This window comes from Acanthopagrus latus, chromosome 3 (assembly GCF_904848185.1).
Source record: "Acanthopagrus latus isolate v.2019 chromosome 3, fAcaLat1.1, whole genome shotgun sequence".
Classification (NCBI taxonomy): Eukaryota; Metazoa; Chordata; class Actinopteri; order Spariformes; family Sparidae; genus Acanthopagrus; species Acanthopagrus latus.
Genome location: NC_051041.1, coordinates 3,471,433 through 3,489,051, shown reverse-complemented (window position 1 = coordinate 3,489,051; position 17,619 = coordinate 3,471,433). Strand labels below are relative to the sequence as shown.

At 40.9% G+C, this 17,619-nt stretch overlaps 1 protein-coding gene across 2 annotated transcripts; it reads left to right on the top strand.

Annotated features, from left to right (window-relative positions):
* The first annotated feature begins 2,853 nt into the window (after positions 1-2,853).
* brd2a (bromodomain containing 2a) lies at positions 2,854-13,405 on the top strand. 2 transcript variants are annotated; one of them, XM_037089399.1, is made up of 12 exons: positions 2,854-3,928; positions 6,910-7,210; positions 7,413-7,550; positions 7,778-7,919; positions 8,071-8,270; positions 8,374-8,904; positions 9,324-9,452; positions 9,623-9,814; positions 9,939-10,201; positions 10,462-10,781; positions 10,945-11,073; positions 11,243-13,405. In XM_037089399.1, exons 1-12 carry the CDS (start codon positions 3,897-3,899, stop codon positions 11,365-11,367), a joined length of 2,502 nt encoding a protein of 833 aa, XP_036945294.1. In that variant the 5' UTR covers positions 2,854-3,896; the 3' UTR covers positions 11,368-13,405. The 2 variants fall into 2 exon arrangements, with proteins under 2 accessions (XP_036945294.1, XP_036945285.1); XM_037089390.1 differs by having other exon boundaries at positions 11,240-13,405.
* The last annotated feature ends 4,214 nt before the right edge of the window (positions 13,406-17,619 follow it).

The following is a 17,619-nucleotide window of genomic DNA, read 5'->3' as shown; positions in this document are numbered from 1 at the left end:
TCATAATGTAATGCAATAACAAGAAGAAAACAGACTTTGTTGTTTTTGCCGGGGTCTCCAACCTGCGAGTTGCTCTTTAATTGCCCGCTGTTCTTCTGTATCTGAGAACTGCTGCTTGTATCAGTTGTCAAAGGGACTGTTGTTGCTAGGGAAGGCTTGCCAGCCATAGTGAGAGAAAGTAAATGGACTGAGGCAGAGTCCTACATTTACACAGTTGTGCAATCACAACAGCCACACAAAATACGTAAGACTTTTATTTTGTTGCAGTGTTTTTATGACACCAGTCTTATGCAAACACCATAAAATAAGCCACGATCCTGCAGTTTGGCTGTGAACACTGGTTTCTGTAGATTTGCTAAAACTCTGACAACCTATGACTCAGGACTGAGGCGTTGTGAGGGAGAGAGCTTCCTTGGCAACCATTTTGGACTGATTTTCATCATGTGACGAGCTGGTGCAGCCAAGCGCTGAAAAAAACAAAGAGACACACAGGGAGAGAGAGAGGGAGAAAAAGAGCACTGCTGATGAGTCAGAGGAGGCTGATTCTGATGTAATCCACCAACCCCTCCCTCCTTCCCATTCCCTTGCCTACACTGGTGTTCCTGGATATTCAGGTCAGACCCTGTTTCTCCACCAAATATAGAAAAGTAACCCAACATACTGTGAATTGTATCTGAGTCCCTTCATCCTTTTTGGGAGCATTAATAATTCGTCTTCAGGCTTTTAAAAAAAAAACTTTTCTTTTTTCATATGGTGAGCAGGTGAGAAGACTGATGAAAGAAATCACTCAAAAACTAAAGTGAGATGTGCGTGTGTGTTTTTGTTTTTTTCAGACAGAAACATGATAATACATAATACAAATACAAATTATGCTAAATGAGAAAACATAAATCACAACAGCCTATTTCTTGATTAGATATTTACATTAATGATGTGTGGACAAATCCACAGCACATAAATATCAGTATACTCAGTATTCTGTATGTAGAACTGCAGTATGATTGATACCAACCCTGGAAAACCCTCAAAACATTTGAAACTACATCAAAACTTTTATCAGTTGAATTGTGTTGTTATGGGCACAATCATCTGTAGAATACAGTGATAGCTGTGGGGCAAACTCACTGTTTATCAGTCAGGACACCAGTCTGTTTTATGTTAGTCTAGGCATGTGGAATAATCAAGAGATTAAAAATATATGCATATAAATTAACAGGCACATTTCTGACCCTGATTGTTTGTCTAATATCACTTCTTGAGATTTGATTAGAATAATAGTCAACCTCAAATCAGTTTAAAATGTCTTTAGGAAAGGAGACACAGAACCTTTGGATTAAAAATTGAATTTCACCGTCTTGATTTATAAATCCTCTTTAGTTTGAGATTTCTCCAGTTTGTGGTTTATTAGAATTGAATGGGGAAACTTTCACACTGTTGTACGTGCAAAGATACTAGATAGAATCTACTTGTAGTTCATTAGTCAGATTCATTGGTGAAAACAAATATAAATACAACAGTATTCTATTTTGTAAAGCATATCTAAAACCACGGAGCATGAAACCTCTTCCTGCTTTAATCTGAAAACCGACAGCTCGCCTGCAGCTCAATCCCACCTCCTTTTCTTTTCGAGGGAACACTGAAATGTGGAATCTCCCCTTTCATCATGTGAAAAACTCGAAACTGCTCTTAGATCAGCCTCTTGGATTCTCAGTTCACCGCTGCCAACGCGTCTTCATGGCAGGGGCGCATGCGCAGTGCCTCGTGTCGCAACATACACTGAGATCGACAGCAATCGTCAACTGGAGACAAAAAAGACATTTCTTACTTTTTTTAAGACAAACTCGAACGCTACACACCAGCTGTAAAGGATTATTGCAACCATAACAGGATTACAATCGAGGAGATTTGGGAAAAACAATCAATAGTAGGCGACGAAATTCGTCTTCGTCACGTGGTCGAGCTTGACCAATCGGAGCGAGCCAAATCAAGTCGAAAGTATGTTCTTTGTTCGGATATTTTGCCAACTTTATTTCCAAATCTGGGCCCAATACTTTGTGTAAATCACAAGATGTGGATATGGAGGGGACGTTTTCTCGAGAAAAGACGAGCGGTGGATGCGTTTTTTGCGTTTTTTTCGGAATGCCACGTGTTCAAGTTTTGATAAACAGTGCGCTCAGGCTTATTTCATCACATGACTCCCCTCCCCCACCCCGCCGAGGGAATGGGGGAAGAAGGCGGACATGTTTGAGGGAAATGTGTTGGTTAAAAAGTATCGAGGTGGAAGACAAGAAGATTATTTGAAGAAAGGTTTCGCATTATTTGGAATTTACCTGTCGAGATTTGTATTTATTTTAAAGTCAAGGTTTTTATGTCATACTTTCTAAAACATTTAATGTTATTTCTTTGTCTCTTTGATAATCCAACTGACCACTTTAACTGTATTTGTAGTATTCTTTTTTTACAGCGTGAATTAACCAAAACTTAAGTGATAGGCTATTTTATATTGTGACGATCTTTTGTTACTTTTCATCGTTTGTTTGAGTGACATTGTGGGGAATTTGTAACCTTGGTGTGGGGGATGGGCGCTTGTGGTTAGGTAACCATTTTGTGTCGTCAAACTCGTTTAGTGTCGGTCGCTTATACAGATATCTCGTGAGAATTTACTCATTTACTATTTATGGTCGGTTTTAAGAAACAAAACTAAAAAACTTTTAGTTTGATCTACAGTTAACTCTTGAGGTCATGACTGGTCGTTGTACTTCCAAAACCCTTAAGTTTTTTTTTTTTTTTTTTTTGTGACATCCTTTCGACGTCTTAACGTAATTATTCATGTGATTCTTTATTTTGTTGGGCTAAAGCAGCTTTTAATTAGTTCAAATTGAGCTTAAGGTCAGTGAGAGAAAACTGCTGTGTCATTCATGAATGGGTGGAAGCTCTTATTGCCCTGCTAGGTGTGGTCTTTTTATTGTTCCTTGTTGTAAATGGTGGTGCAGCCTCGCTCTATACATTTGGTTTGAAGGCGTTTAAAGTGTGAGCTTGGATTTGATCTTAGTACACTTATCACTTTGCTGTTTGTGGGCCACAGAGGCCTTGTCTGACTTGTTCTGAAATGGTGGCCTTAAACTGCGGCAGATGAACAAAGATTGTTTCAGTTGTGTTTAATAATTTAAATATTCAGTGTTTTGTGTATATTGCCAGTGTTTTACAGCAGTTATTGCAAGTAATTCTTTTATAACACTCGATGTCACTGTACTTAAAGATGGCGGCTGTGCGCCTCTTCTGAAAGACAGAAATGCGGATATTCCAGTAAGCAGTGAGCTGGGGAGAGGCTCTTGGCTCTTGAAGGGTACGCGTGACCCAGTGCAAGAGCCAATAGGGTTCTTGGTATTTACCCTGGAAGCCCGCGTTACAACCTTATTGACCAATCCCCGCCGCTGCTTTGCACACGTTGACGTAATGTAATATGATAAGGAGGAGGGTGGCCTGGTTGCCCTTGCATTTTGTACAGGATTATGTTGAAGAACCAGTTACAGACGGCTTTTCTGTAATACCGAATAGGCTCGACCAATAGTATTGCGCCATTGCCTTGACGGACAGCTCAAACTTGCGAATAGGTTGGCCAAGAAGATTGGCAGAGAAGCGTCAGTATCGAGGGGCGTGGTAACTTTGACGGACACCGGAAGCAGCGAATAGGAACTTCGAAGGCGGTGACATTCTGAGGTGGTCTATCCAATAGGGTGGATGGCTGGTCTATAAATGAACGGGTGTAGTCGCATCGTCGCCATTTCAACGAAGCAGAATACAGGAATTCACTGTGGCGGGGAGCGGAGAAGACTGACGAACAGAGACGGATCCAGGTCTGAGTCTAGCTAAAAACAGAATCCGGATCCATCCTGATGGATATGGCTGTTAACCCGCTCCTTGACAGGTATCTACCGGTAAAATTGACTCTCAGCTTTCCATCGGGGGGAATATTATAAACATTTGACGTGATTTTCCCCCCAAAATGGCACCCTGTGTTTGCTGTACGAGTGGACTACTGACACGGACACTGATTATACTGCGGGAGGAAAAATAATGCGTCGTTAAAGCGAAATTTGTGTTGAGGGAATAAAATTTGTTTGTGTGTAACAAGCTGCGCGACTGTTGTTCGCACTACGCCGGCGCCATCTTCGGAGCGCCTCTGCCGTTGGCCGCTCTCTCCCGCTGCCTGGCAGTTGGTGCTAGCAGTGCTAGCATTAGCCTCACAAGCGCGAGCTCTCGTCTGTAACAGCGGCTCGGCCAGACTTTCTGACTTGTGTCACTTGTGAGTGGTGTGTGCTGTAGAACTGTAATCGCAAGTGCTCTGATCTTAACGGCCCGGGTAAAGGTGCGTTAACAACAACGTTTTTGCTTTTGGTAACGCTAGACATCAGCCGGGGATTGGCAAGATGAACCAGTATTTAAAGTAAAGACGTGTTAGCAGTTGCCAGATGCAAAGATACGATCGTACCGACATTTTTGCTTCTTGTTCTGTCTGGTTGTTATTGTAGCCATGTGACGGTCAGAGGTTGTTGTGATCATTAGTGGGACTGTATTGTAGCGCTAGGGCTAATGCAGCTACCCATGTGTGTTGGGTGTTTCATTTGGTTGCCTGGTTACATCTCTCAATGTCACTCACCCCAAGTAAAGTAACAACGTTTTTGTTACTTTTAATTTTGGGATGAGTAACTCACACCAGTTCTGTGAATTGATCCATTTATATCCTAACTGAACTCTACTGTAATTTAGTGTTTTTTTTGTTTTTTTTTTAAATTTTCCTCTATCGGTACGTATTTTATTCACATTTATTTGTTAATCAGACTTACAGCTAACTTAAAAATGTTTTTGTTTAGTGTTGTTAATGTTGTACCTGATTATTTTTCTTTTTAATAATAAAGTACACTAACTGTCAAATGTGTTTCCAAAAGTTGTATCATTCAAAATGAATTTCTTTATCGCAAAACTCAGACAAAAAATCTATATCACTATTACAGTGATTTAATAAGTAAAGTCTTGCTGTATATTATCGTTGAATATGGTGGACCAGTGCAGACAGACCTCTGGGGTACAGGAAGTAGACACATGTCTGATGGCACCCCTCATTTACAGCATGATGCAAACACTAATATTTGCATTTTTTTGTGGGCAGACAAAAACATTTTCTAGATCTGAACCTTGATTGCAGAGGACATGCAACAACGACAATGTAAACAAATGGTCAACACATGCTAAGTAGTGTTGTAGGTTTTCCCTCAGATGACCCTAAATGCACGAATGTGCACATGGATCGAGTTTTGTTTTGCAGTGCCGGTAGGCCAGCGGAGATGTCCTATGGTGAGTTAATGCTGTTGACGACAGAGGAGGAGGATCATCATAGACACGGAAATTAGTATAATTTCATGGATAAATGAGTAACTAGTTTCCATCTGATTATATCAAATATAGTAATTTAATAGAGTAATTTACAAGTCAGCCATTAGCATATGTAACACTGCAGCAATCAAGTAATGGACCTTAAATAGTCTGTTTTTTAATTGGTGTGGGACAATAAACGTTCATTTTAATCCCCTTTAAAGTGGTATGAATAATAACATGTAAACTGGAGTTTTGCCTTGGACATGTTAAGTGGCAGCACCACTCACAGTGTATATATGCATGCTGGGAAGTTTGTATTTGCACAGGGTTTCTGGCTCCGTATCCATACTTGATATCTAGTGTCTGTCTGTCTTGTGTTGGATGGTGCACAGTGTTTTGTTGTTGAACCAGCCTGGTGGTCTTTGTCACAGTGGAGATACTTTGACGATGCAATACTGGTGCCCCCTTTTTTTGTGGTTGTAATGGCAGTGTCTGGGCCTAAAAATTGTATGTAGACTCGCTTGCAGAATACCATTATATGCTAAAATGACACATCAGGTCAAGTCAGGGTATTGCAACAACTTCTTGACATGTGTTTAAACATGTTCTATTTATTGATTGTGCTATAACACATCACGTCATGTGAATTTTCAAAGGCTAATGTAAGCCCTTGCCTTGTTCTGTATAGACTGTATGGCAATGCTTGCTTTCCTAGTGAAAACTACTCATCAGCTACTTGTTGCAGTACAAGACAGAGTCCCAGTTCTGATAATGTAAGATATGGAATTCTGCAGCACTGCAGGATTTTTTATTCAAGAGATCATTAGCATTACACGGTGACCGTTAGTAAACTGGTCCAGATGATATTGTAAATTTTATGGTCATGTCTGCAGGAAAAAACAGAACAGACAATCATTATTGTAACCAGTAAAATGGTTCCACCCACAATCCATTTGGGTTGAGTTTTTTATCTACAGGGAAATGGGGGTGGAGCTTCTGTCTGTGTACTTTGGTGAGACAGATGCAGAGAAGAGGAAGTGGTAGTCATGCCTGTTTGCCTGGGACCCTGAGTGCTGATTTGGCAGCAGTCTATTCCAAGTCAGGCTGACGGAGGCTTGCTGGGAAACCTGTGACTGCAAATACACCCCTTGTGAGGGGGATTTACTCTTTATTATATGCTTGTGGGTGTGAAGTAGGGATAGCAGGATTAACTGAATTTGACAAGATGTAAACAATGGGAACGTTATGTCAGGCTGACACACAAAACAATTATTAGTGGTAATTATAATCTCAGGATTTATAGGGCGGCAAATGTGCCATACATGTAGATTTGTAGAATTAGGATATCTTAATTCTTATCCAACAAACTTATATTGTTCTAACTGTCGAGGATTGATCCTTTTGAGGTGAAGCTGAAACGCTGCTCAGTATGAGCAGCTAGTTAATATTTATATACCTTGCCACAAGTTGTCTTTGCATCATTCGAACAGCCTGTGCTAAATAGCTAATTAGTCTTTTGACAACTCTCTACAGCTCCCTTGTCGAGGTGGGGATAATGGGAGTCACAACGATGGACCAGAGTTCTGGCACAGCCGGGAAACGCATCCGAAAACCATCACTGCTCTATGAGGGCTTCGAGAGTCCGGGAATGCCTGCCGTCAATCAGAGCTCCTATCCGGGACCCCCACAGCCCCCGGTTAGAGACCCCAGTCGGCAGGGGAGGATGACCAACCAACTTCAGTTCCTACAGAAAGTCCTGCTCAAGTCTTTGTGGAGGCATCACTTCGCCTGGCCCTTCCATGAACCTGTTGACTCAGTCAAGCTCAGCCTGCCTGTGAGTGTGAATGTCTAGAAACAGGAAGTCTATCTAAAGGACAGTTTTTTTTTTTTGTGTGTTTTTTTTTCCTATGGCTAATAATACAACTTTCAATCTATTTGTAGCTACATGAGGTTTAGCTATTATGTTTTTTTTTTTATTTTGTCAGTTATTTTGGATGCCGTGGCTACTGTCCTGACAGCGTTCTTTTCTTTCCCAGGACTATCATAAGATCATCAAAACTCCTATGGACATGGGCACTATTAAGAAGAGACTAGAAAATAACTACTACCGCAGTGCCAGTGAGTGCATGCAGGACTTCAACACCATGTTCACCAATTGCTACATTTATAATAAGGTAAGACTTTGAGCATAAGCCATTGACAGAAGCTCTCCTGTAATATGAAAGTGCAATGTTAGTCAAAACATCAGGTATAAAAATTTAGTTTTAACTGGGGAATTAAGGAAAACATGCTCGAGTTATTATTGTGTGTAGGAAGTTTTGTTGACTTTTCTTTCTATTGATTTCATATATTGTCATCTTTCACCATCATAACCATTTCCCCTCAAAATGTTCCTCTATAGCCTACAGATGACATAGTACTGATGGCCCAGTCTCTGGAGAAGGCATTCCTGCAGAAAGTGGCACAGATGCCCCAAGAGGAGCTAGAGCTGCCGCCTCCTCCTCCGAGGAGCAAGCCAGGCAAACCTGGGAGAAAAGGCAGAGGTAATGCATGTCAGCATTGTCATGTTAAGCCTGCAATCATTAGTCATACAGTACATGCATAGAATCCATCATAGTGTGCATTCACACAGGCGCATGAGCACATTGTTTTCTGAATCTGCCCCCCTCATGTTCTCATCCTCTTCTCTCCCAGTATCAGGAGGAGTGACGACGGCTCATCAGGTCCCAGCTGTCTCCCAGTCTGCCTACTCACCTCCCACCCCGGAAACTCCCGACTCCATTCTCTCTACCCCCCCACAGACACTTTTGACCAAGAGCATGCCCCCTTCCCTTCCACCTGAACAAAGCATCCCTACCATTACGGGTCTACCTCCAACACAGCCCACAGCTAAGGTAACATTTGACACCTTGTCTTTATGTGTTCAGAATTTGCCGGCATTTTGAATACATTTCAGGAGACCTCACCCTCTCTTGATGGTCTTTTCCTCAACCCCAGAAAAAAGGTGTGAAGAGGAAAGCAGACACAACCACCCCGACCACTGTAGCCATGCCCATCATGAGCACCATGGGTGTCAGCGGCATCAGCCTGGGGATGGGCGGTGGACACGACTCCCCGCTCACCCTCACTTCTCTGGGGATGGACCACAACTCCAGTCTGGGCATGAACCAAGGCCATAGCCAGGGCATGGGGATGGGAATGGGAATGGGAATGAGCATGGGGATGGGGATGGGGATGGGTATGGTGATGATGGGTGGCAAAACTACGGCAGGAGGCAGGAGAGGAGTGAGTGGGCGACCCATCAAGCCCCCAAAGAAGGATTTACCAGACTCCATGGTGCCTGCGCCGGTGCGCCGCAGCAAGCTTAGCCCCCAGCTGCGTTACTGCAACGCTGTCCTGAAGGATCTGCTGTCAAAGAAGCACGCGGCGTATGCCTGGCCCTTCTACAAGCCAGTTGATGCCTCAACACTGGGTCTTCATGACTACCATGACATCATTAAGCAGCCCATGGACCTCAGCACCATCAAGGTAGGTGTCTCAAGAACACACACACAATGTTGAACATTCGTCAGAACACAGTAGTAGTTTGTAATCTGTTCTCCTGTCCTGCTGTGAACATTAGCAGGTGTAGAATAAAAAGGCAACACTGTGACATGTTGGTAACATTTTGCTCCTGTGCATTGCTTTGCAAACCATTAAACCACAAGTGACACTTTTTAAATAATATGTTTTTTAATATCTCAGATGGAAGGAATCAGATGTTAGTTAGCCTTGTGATGTACAGCTTTTGGTAGCAGTCACCTTCTATTCAGGGATACTTTCTCTGGAGAATTTGTTGGTGAACTAAAACTGGTTCCTCATTCATAACAGACAAGTGCACTATCTTGTTTTGTTCTTCTCAAATACACTATTTGGTGTAAACATCTCTCCTCTTCTGTTGTCTGTAGCGGAAGATGGACGGCAGAGAATATCTCGACTCCCAGCAGTTCTCTGCTGATGTGAGACTGATGTTCTCTAACTGCTACAAGTACAACCCCCCTGATCATGATGTGGTGGCCATGGCCCGAAAACTCCAGGTAATTCACTTATTCCACTGATAAAGAAGTAGTTTTTAATCGTAGTATACAAAAATTAAACTTGCTTAATTTGCTTACGGGTTTCCACTTTCCATCCTTTATATCTGCCAAAGATTGTTAGTGTTCTTGTATTTAAACTGGTCCACTCACCTACGGTTCAATTGTTCTAGGATGTCTTCGAGTTCTGCTTTGCAAAAATGCCAGATGAGGCTCCAGTACCCCCGAGCTCCTCGTCTTCCTCCTCCTCATCTTCGTCGTCATCAGAGAGTGATCTCAGCAGTGAAAGTGAGGAGAGCGAGAGCAGCCCCAGCTCCGACTCTGAGGAGGAGAGGGCAAACCGGCTGGCAGAGCTGCAGGAACAGGTCTGTATTAAACTCATAACGATGTTCAGATACAACTCTCTAGGGCATTACTGTGATATTCTAATGTAGCTCTGTCCTTTACTCAGTATTACTTTCACTCATCTGTTTGTCTTTCTCCCTTCAGCTGAAAGCCGTACACGAGCAGCTCACTGCACTCTCTCAGGGCCCCATCGTCAAACCCAAGAAGAAGAAAGAGAAGAAGGACAAGAAAAAGAAGAAAAAGGTAGAAAAAGAGAAGCATCGGAAGATAGAAGAAGAGCTGCCGCCTGTTAAACCTGCCAAGGCCCCTAAAATCGCCAAGACTCCAAAGCCCAAGGCCAACCGAGCAGCGCCGCCTCCTGTAGTGCCCATTAAGAAGGCACCAAGCAAGAAAAACAACAAGAGCAAGTGAGTGCTGAAACCTGTTCGACAGTGTTGGAATCAGAGTATGTGGTGCATTCTGTGTTTATGTGACAGATACTTCAGAACATTTTGCAAAAAGTCCCAAAAGCTTCACACTTTAATTAAAATCTTATCATCCACATTGCAAGTCATAAAATATGTCAGCTTGCTTGTGGTATCTCATGACCGTGCTCTTTTGTAGGTTAGAACAGAACCTCTCGTTATCATTTTCTAACTCCATCTCCTTCTCCCCTTCCTTCCACCAGATCCAAAAAGGGTGGCATGACGTTCAGCATGCCTCAGCCGATCCACGAACCCATAGTGAGTCATTACGACTCAGATGAAGAAGAGGAGACGGCCCCCATGTCGTATGATGAAAAGCGTCAGTTGAGCCTGGACATCAACAAGCTGCCCGGTGAGAAGCTGGGCCGAGTCGTGTACATCATCCAGTCCCGCGAGCCTTCGCTCCGAGACACAAACCCAGAAGAGATCGAGATCGACTTCGAGACGCTGAAGCCATCAACGCTGCGTGAGCTGGAGAGATACGTCATGACGTGTCTGAGGAAGAAACCTCGGAAGCCATACGGTTAGTAAAATTAGAAGGGACGAAACCATGAAATTATTTTCTAGATCCTTAAAAGATCCCAAAACAGAAAAGAAACCAGTGTAGTCTGTAGGCTGTAGGTCTTTTTATAATTTAATACACTACCTCAAATTAATGATATCGTTACTCTTCTGTTTCCATGCAGCAAGTAAAAACAACATAGCCGGCAAGTCACGGGAAGAACTCGCACTGGAGAAACAAATGGAGCTGGAGAGAAGGCTGATGGACGTCAGCGGGCAGCTCAACTCTGGAAAGAAGCCTGCAAAGACCAAACGTAAGTCCTCCGTGCTGCTGCCTCACAGAGCACAGAGTGAAGATCATGACATTAATTGTACGACGTGGGGAGAAAAATTATACTGATTAGTTTATATTGTCAAAACTTATTCTGCGGTGAGTTCTGCACATGATCCTGATTGTGCTTTCTTGTTTGTTTCCTCCAGCAGAGAAACCCGCCGCAGAGCAGAACACCCAGCCGTCACGTCTCAGCGCCAGTAGTTCCTCCTCAGACTCCTCTTCATCATCCTCTTCCTCCTCGTCCTCAGACACAAGCGACTCAGACTCTGGCTGAGAGGCAGAGGGCTTTCCAAGTGAAAGGGGCCCTGAAAGTTTCGCTTCCCACCAAGTGGACTGAACTGCAGTAGAGCTACTGACAATGGAGCCGCAGGACGGATCAGAAGAGACCAGCACCAGGCAGAACTGGTCTGCCTCAACAAGTGTCAAAGAAAGAGAGAGAGAGAGATGGGGCTTTCCCTGCGCTCAGCTCATTCATCCAATCCTGTCCTGGACACAGAAAAGCTGAGGATGGATGGAGAGAAGGAGACTCACTGCCGTTCTCTGGAGAACTGGCTGTGCTGGGCGGTGGGAGGGATGCTCCATCTCCTGCAGGGAAAAGGAGATGAGCGAAGCATGTGTTGGAGGGTTAAGGGTGCTAGAGCCAGAATCTGTCTCGTTTCTGGAGATTATTTCCCTTCTTCCCGTGCTCTCTGTCCTTATGCTGTATAGATGAGGTGTACAGTTATATAAATATCTATTTTTCTTTTATAAAGAAGCATTTTATGGCTAATTTATTCCCTCATTCTGGGAACGATGAACTGGTGTGGGCGGAGTTGTGTTTTAGTTTTTGTTTAGATTTTTTTCTTGAGTGACAGAAGGTAGAGGGGAAACACGTGTGTGTGTGTGTGTGTTTGTGTGTGTCTGTGCGAGTGTGTTCCGTATGAATGTGTCACGTATGTGTTTGCATGCACATGTGTGAGTGTGAGATCCGGCACCACAAGTGCTGCCTTGTGATGTTCCTCATAGTTTTGACGCAGGCGTTGAAAATCGGTCTGCACGCAGAAGCACCTTGGTTCAGTAGAATACAGAATGCATGCAATACAGAGCTGACAGACACCTGCATACTCATGTACTACTTACTGCATCCTTGTGTACTCATGTACTCGTCTGAAAGGGTTGGCCACTGTACAGAAATGTGACCTAGTTACACATCAGTTTATACATAAATATTTCTGTTCCCATGTGTGCTGTCTTTTTTTTTTTTTTTAATTTCTCTGTAAACGTTCTTCTTTTCTTCCTGTGACCAATCTGCTAATAAACTGTGAGGACGTGTCTTGTCGACTCACCTGTGCCCAAATTACATCTCGGTTCTTTTGCTTTCTTTTGGTGTTCAGTTCTGTTTGACTTTAATCACAAATCACAAGAGTGTTTAAAGTTGCAAGATTAAAAGTTTTACATTTGATATTTTACTTAAGTAGGTGAAGCATTTTAACGTGGTTTCCCATGAGCCTTCACTTCTTAACAACATGGTGACACAAAAGCAAAACAGCTTTGTCTTTTTAAAACTATTTGGCCTTCGACATCTTTGGCAGCTGAAAGTTTTATTGTCTGTATTTTGTTTGAGAGTCAGTTTACTTATGTGTGTGATTTAGCGACTGATGACGGCTCTCCTGCAGCTTCAGGCTGCGGATGCTGAGACTTTTTCTTCTTTAGCCTCTTTGTTAGATTTTTAAAGCGAGTGACGGTGAAAATATGAGTGGCTTTTAGATTTTTTTGGTTTGGGATCCGGCAGCCAGTTTAACCTGTAGACAGAAATCTGGTTTAATGTTGTGAGTAATGATGCACTGTTTGTTTGGTGGTTCTGCTAAACAAGTTTGTGATTTAGGAATGGCCTGTATCAATTTTCGTTCTTTTCAAATCGCCTGTGGCTTGAGATTTGGACTATTGTATGTTTGAAACTGATTATTTATTTAGCAGGAACTTGAATGGAGATACTTTTTTTTGTAATAATGAAAATAATCAAATGATTTTTAAGTCGAAGTCTACTCTGAAATATGCACAGATTAACTGTCAGGATTGTAGATGTGTACATATTTTACAGTCTCAATCTTGGAGCATGTTTTTTTTTCCTTCAGTAACTTAGTTGAGCTTTTCTCTGCCGAGCAAAGTTGTTTGTTTTTTTGGGTGGGGCGGCTTCTGTTCTAACAACTAAATACTCCGGTGTTGTCAGTCTTACCCTTCTGAGGTTTGTCAGAATCTAAATGCCTCTGTACTTGACTCCATCGTTTCATCTGAACATCTGTACATAAATAAACTGAGACATGTTCATCTTTTCACTGACTGACTGATATTTTATTTACTGATTATTCAAATGTAGGAACATGCTGAGCTCAGGAATGAGGACATCTTATGAGTCAATAGTGACATCTACACTTCAAAAAATATAAAAATGTGTCATTTCATTTGAATAATGTATTATTCCAGTGGATAATAATTCAAATTGAGCCCAGTAATCACAAGCAAATACTTATTTTTTGTATTTTTCTCTCTGGTTTCTTTCTGTTTTGAAATATTATGTTATAAACTTATACCTTATAACTTGAACACAGCAAAATGATGTGAAATGATTTCTGAACAAGCTGGTTTTTTGGGAAATTTGCTAACAACAAAAATATTAAATTGTCATGCACATCGATTCGGTTTGTTACATTACAGCAGGAGTTTAACTTGGTTTGACTCCATCAGTACCAGAGCTCACTTTCCATAAAATCTTCCTGCAAGACACTGTGAGCATCACATGAAGCAAATTCAGAAGTTACTAAGCAACAGGATCAGTTCTTGGCAACCACAATAGAGCTCAGTAGAAACACTGAGTTCTCTCCTGTGCTGCAGAAAAAATACAGTAAGTTGAGTTCAGTCGCTGGGTTTTAGTGACAAATGCTTCACTGCCAGATTTCTGCTTCATGTGACTCCAAGTAAATAAATGGAGTTCTTCTTAAAAAGAAAAATGAAGACAGTTTTAAATCAAAACCAAAATGCACATATGACAAAAACGAGTCACGACGACACATTTCAATATGAAAATGATTTATAATTATATGGGAAAAAACTCATATCACTTCTAAACGTAATGATTGAATATTTAAATAAGAATGTGCATGTTGGTGTAGATAGACCATGTGGGCTGTATGTGAGACTCTGATCATGTCTTTGACTGTTGAATCATTTAGATCATTAAATTAAATCAGTTATTTGAGGTATAAGGCAGCCAGGTTTACCATTCTCAGGATATAGAGTTTTCTAAATTCTAAAACCATCACTAAAATTAAAATGTACAAACTGTGAGGCAACAATCACAGTTTAAATATTATTAGCTTGAACAGACACTTCTTAAGACACAAAATAATACCTAATTATCATTACAAAAATAAATAGGAATATAAAAATATATTTATAAAACAAAACTGAACATAGAAATAGATCAAGGCACCACATTGGTGATGTCATGTTCTAATAATACATTGAGATGTTTGGTGCTTTGGGACTTTCAGGGACTTTCCCAGGATGTAGTATGATCAAATACTGGTCAACCAAAGGTATTCATTCATCGAAAAGGGGGTTTTATTAAGTAAATAAGTAATAAACACGGCCTTCATAGAAAGTTGGATACCATAAAAACTCTGAGAAATAGAAAATACTTGTTAATCAACCTGCCGTGATGAGCGTTTTGACGGTTAATGGTTGTATTTACATGTTAAATAGGATTTCTGCCCTCTAGTGGTCACACGGTGTAACTACTCTCAACTCCCTAGTCAAAACAGACACAATTACACTGTATCACTTCCGGTGAACACTTTCACAATAAAACTGTTACCATGGAAATACGTGAGATTTACGTTGACAATTTGTAATACAACGTTTCACAGTACACAGATAGACATAAAGACAACTACAGAAAAGCTTCTTACTTAATTCTTTACTTCCTCTAGACAGCTAACGGCTGGTTTGGCTTTTGCTAGCTAACTAAATCCCAGCCCAAGGTTTTACCATTCACATAAATCACGATGTAATAATAACATGAGAGGAAACGAACTGGTGTAATATAGCTAGCTAAACCCGAATGTCAAACTCAACTTTAGCCTTCTTACTAGCCAGAAAACAACTCCTGTAAAATTGTACAGTGAGGAAAGACAGCCATCTTAGGAAGTTAGAAATTACATGAAAATGCTGTAATGCTTGGTAATAAAACCGCCGTGTTGTTAGTATTGACAAAGTCATTGAACTGAATTATATCCGGGGTTTTACCGCCCTCTTGTGGTGAAACTGTAGAACTACTCCGCCCCGTCAACGTCAAGGCAGAGACAATTACACAAGAGTACTTCCGGCAAGCCCTTTCACAATAAACTTTTACGTTGGGCAAACATGAGAAAATGCTGTTAGAACAGTTATGATTATGTTTCATGACCTGTCACATTGATTAGACAAAGAGGTAATTATATAAAAGTTGCCGGGGACATGTTTATTATTCTACAAGACAATTATGGGTTTAGCAATTGACCTGCTGGTTTAATAGTTTTGACAGTCATTAATTTTTTAAATTATAACTGGGGTTTTTCTGCCTTCTTGTGGCCAAAGGTCAAGGCAGACATAATTACACAGTGATACTTCCGATGAGTACTTTCACGATAAAACTGTTACTATGGGCAAACGTGAAGTTTATGTCAACAACTTATCGCACAACATGTCAGAGTACACAGATGAACGAATAGATAATTACAGAAAAGCTGCCAGGAGTATCTTCTTCTTCTGTCTTCTTACTTCACTCCACCAAGACAGTTAACTTCTGGTTTGGCTTTGCTAGCTAACTAAATCCGAGCCGGAGTGTTTACCTTCCACACAAGTCAGGATGTATTAATAACACGAGAGGCGCACTTTCACAATAAAACCGTTACCATGTAAAGGCTTGAGATTTATGTTAACAAGTTATCATACAACATGTCTCAGTACACAGATGAACGAATGGATAATTACAGAAAAGCTGCCAAGAAGCTATTTCTTCTTAGTTTGCGCCATCAATTTAGCTAACGTATTGTAGTGTAACCGGAGTTTTACCGCCCTCTTGTGGTAAAACTGTAGAACTACTGTCCGCTCCGCCAGCGTCAAGGCAGACATAATTACACAACATTACTTCCGGTGAGCACTTTCACAATAAAACTTTTACGTTGGGCAAACGTGAGAAAAAGCTGTTTTAGGACCGTTATGATTATGTTTCATGACCTGTCACAGTGCGTAGACAAAGAGATAATTACAGTAAAGATACCAGGGAGATATTTATTATTTTACAAGACAACTATTGGTTTAGTTATTTGACTGTGGGGTTAATGGTTTTAAAAGTCATAGATCATTGAAATTATAATCCGGGTTTTTCTGCCCTCTTGTGGTGAAACTGTGGAACTACACCGTACTGCTAACATCAAGTCAGACATAATTACACAGTGATACTTCCTGCAAGCACTTTCACAATAAAACTTTATTCAAGAATACATTTCATCATACATGTCACATTACATAGGTAGACAGATAAATACAGAAAAGCTGCCTGGAAGCTAATTATTGGTTTGGCTTTTACTTGCTAAATCCCAGCCCAAGTCTGTGATTTATTTATTTATTTTGATCCGGTGAAAAACATTTTTCCCAGTATTTTCTTTTTCACTTAGTTCCACACACAAAATGATAAAAATGACAACAAAAATCCAACTATTTTTATTTGGTTCTACAAAGGAATTTTCTTTTTCCTCTGGGGAAAAAAAAAAGTTTCACATTATATATTTCAGTGTTTTTCTGCCCTCTTGTGGTAAGACAAGTTGGAGATAATTACACTTTGATACTTTCGATGAACACTTTCACAATAAAACTGTTAACATGGAAAGGCGTGAGATTTATGATTATATTTTGTCACACAACATGTCACAGTTAACAGAGAGACAAATGGATAAATTAAAGAAAAGCTGCCAGGAAGCTATTTCTACTTACTTTACTCCATCAAGACAGCTAACTTCTGGTTTGGCTTTTGCTAGCTAACTAAATCCCAGCTCAAGTTTTTACCTCTCATATGAGTCATGATGTAATAATAACATGAGAACCAACATACTGGGGTTAATATAGCTTGTTACACCTGCCATTATAGCCCCAGCTTTAATTTTTTTTTCAGGGATATCATTTGATAGCCTTCTTACTAGGTTGACTACTACGCCTGTAAGTTTGTACAGTAAAGAGGTAAATAAATACACAACACAGCCAGATAGAGAAAATGCTATAATATTTTGTAATTGACCTGTCACATATTAGTTATGACAGTAATTAATTAATTGAATTATACTCTGCTGTTTCCATAGTATTAACAAAGCAATTTAAATAAATTATAATCAGGGTTTTTCTGCCCTCTTGTGGTCAAACAGACGAACTACTCCACTCCCCAGCATAAAGACAGAGACAATTACATGGTATTACTTCCGGTGAGCACTTTAACAATAAAACTTTTACAAAC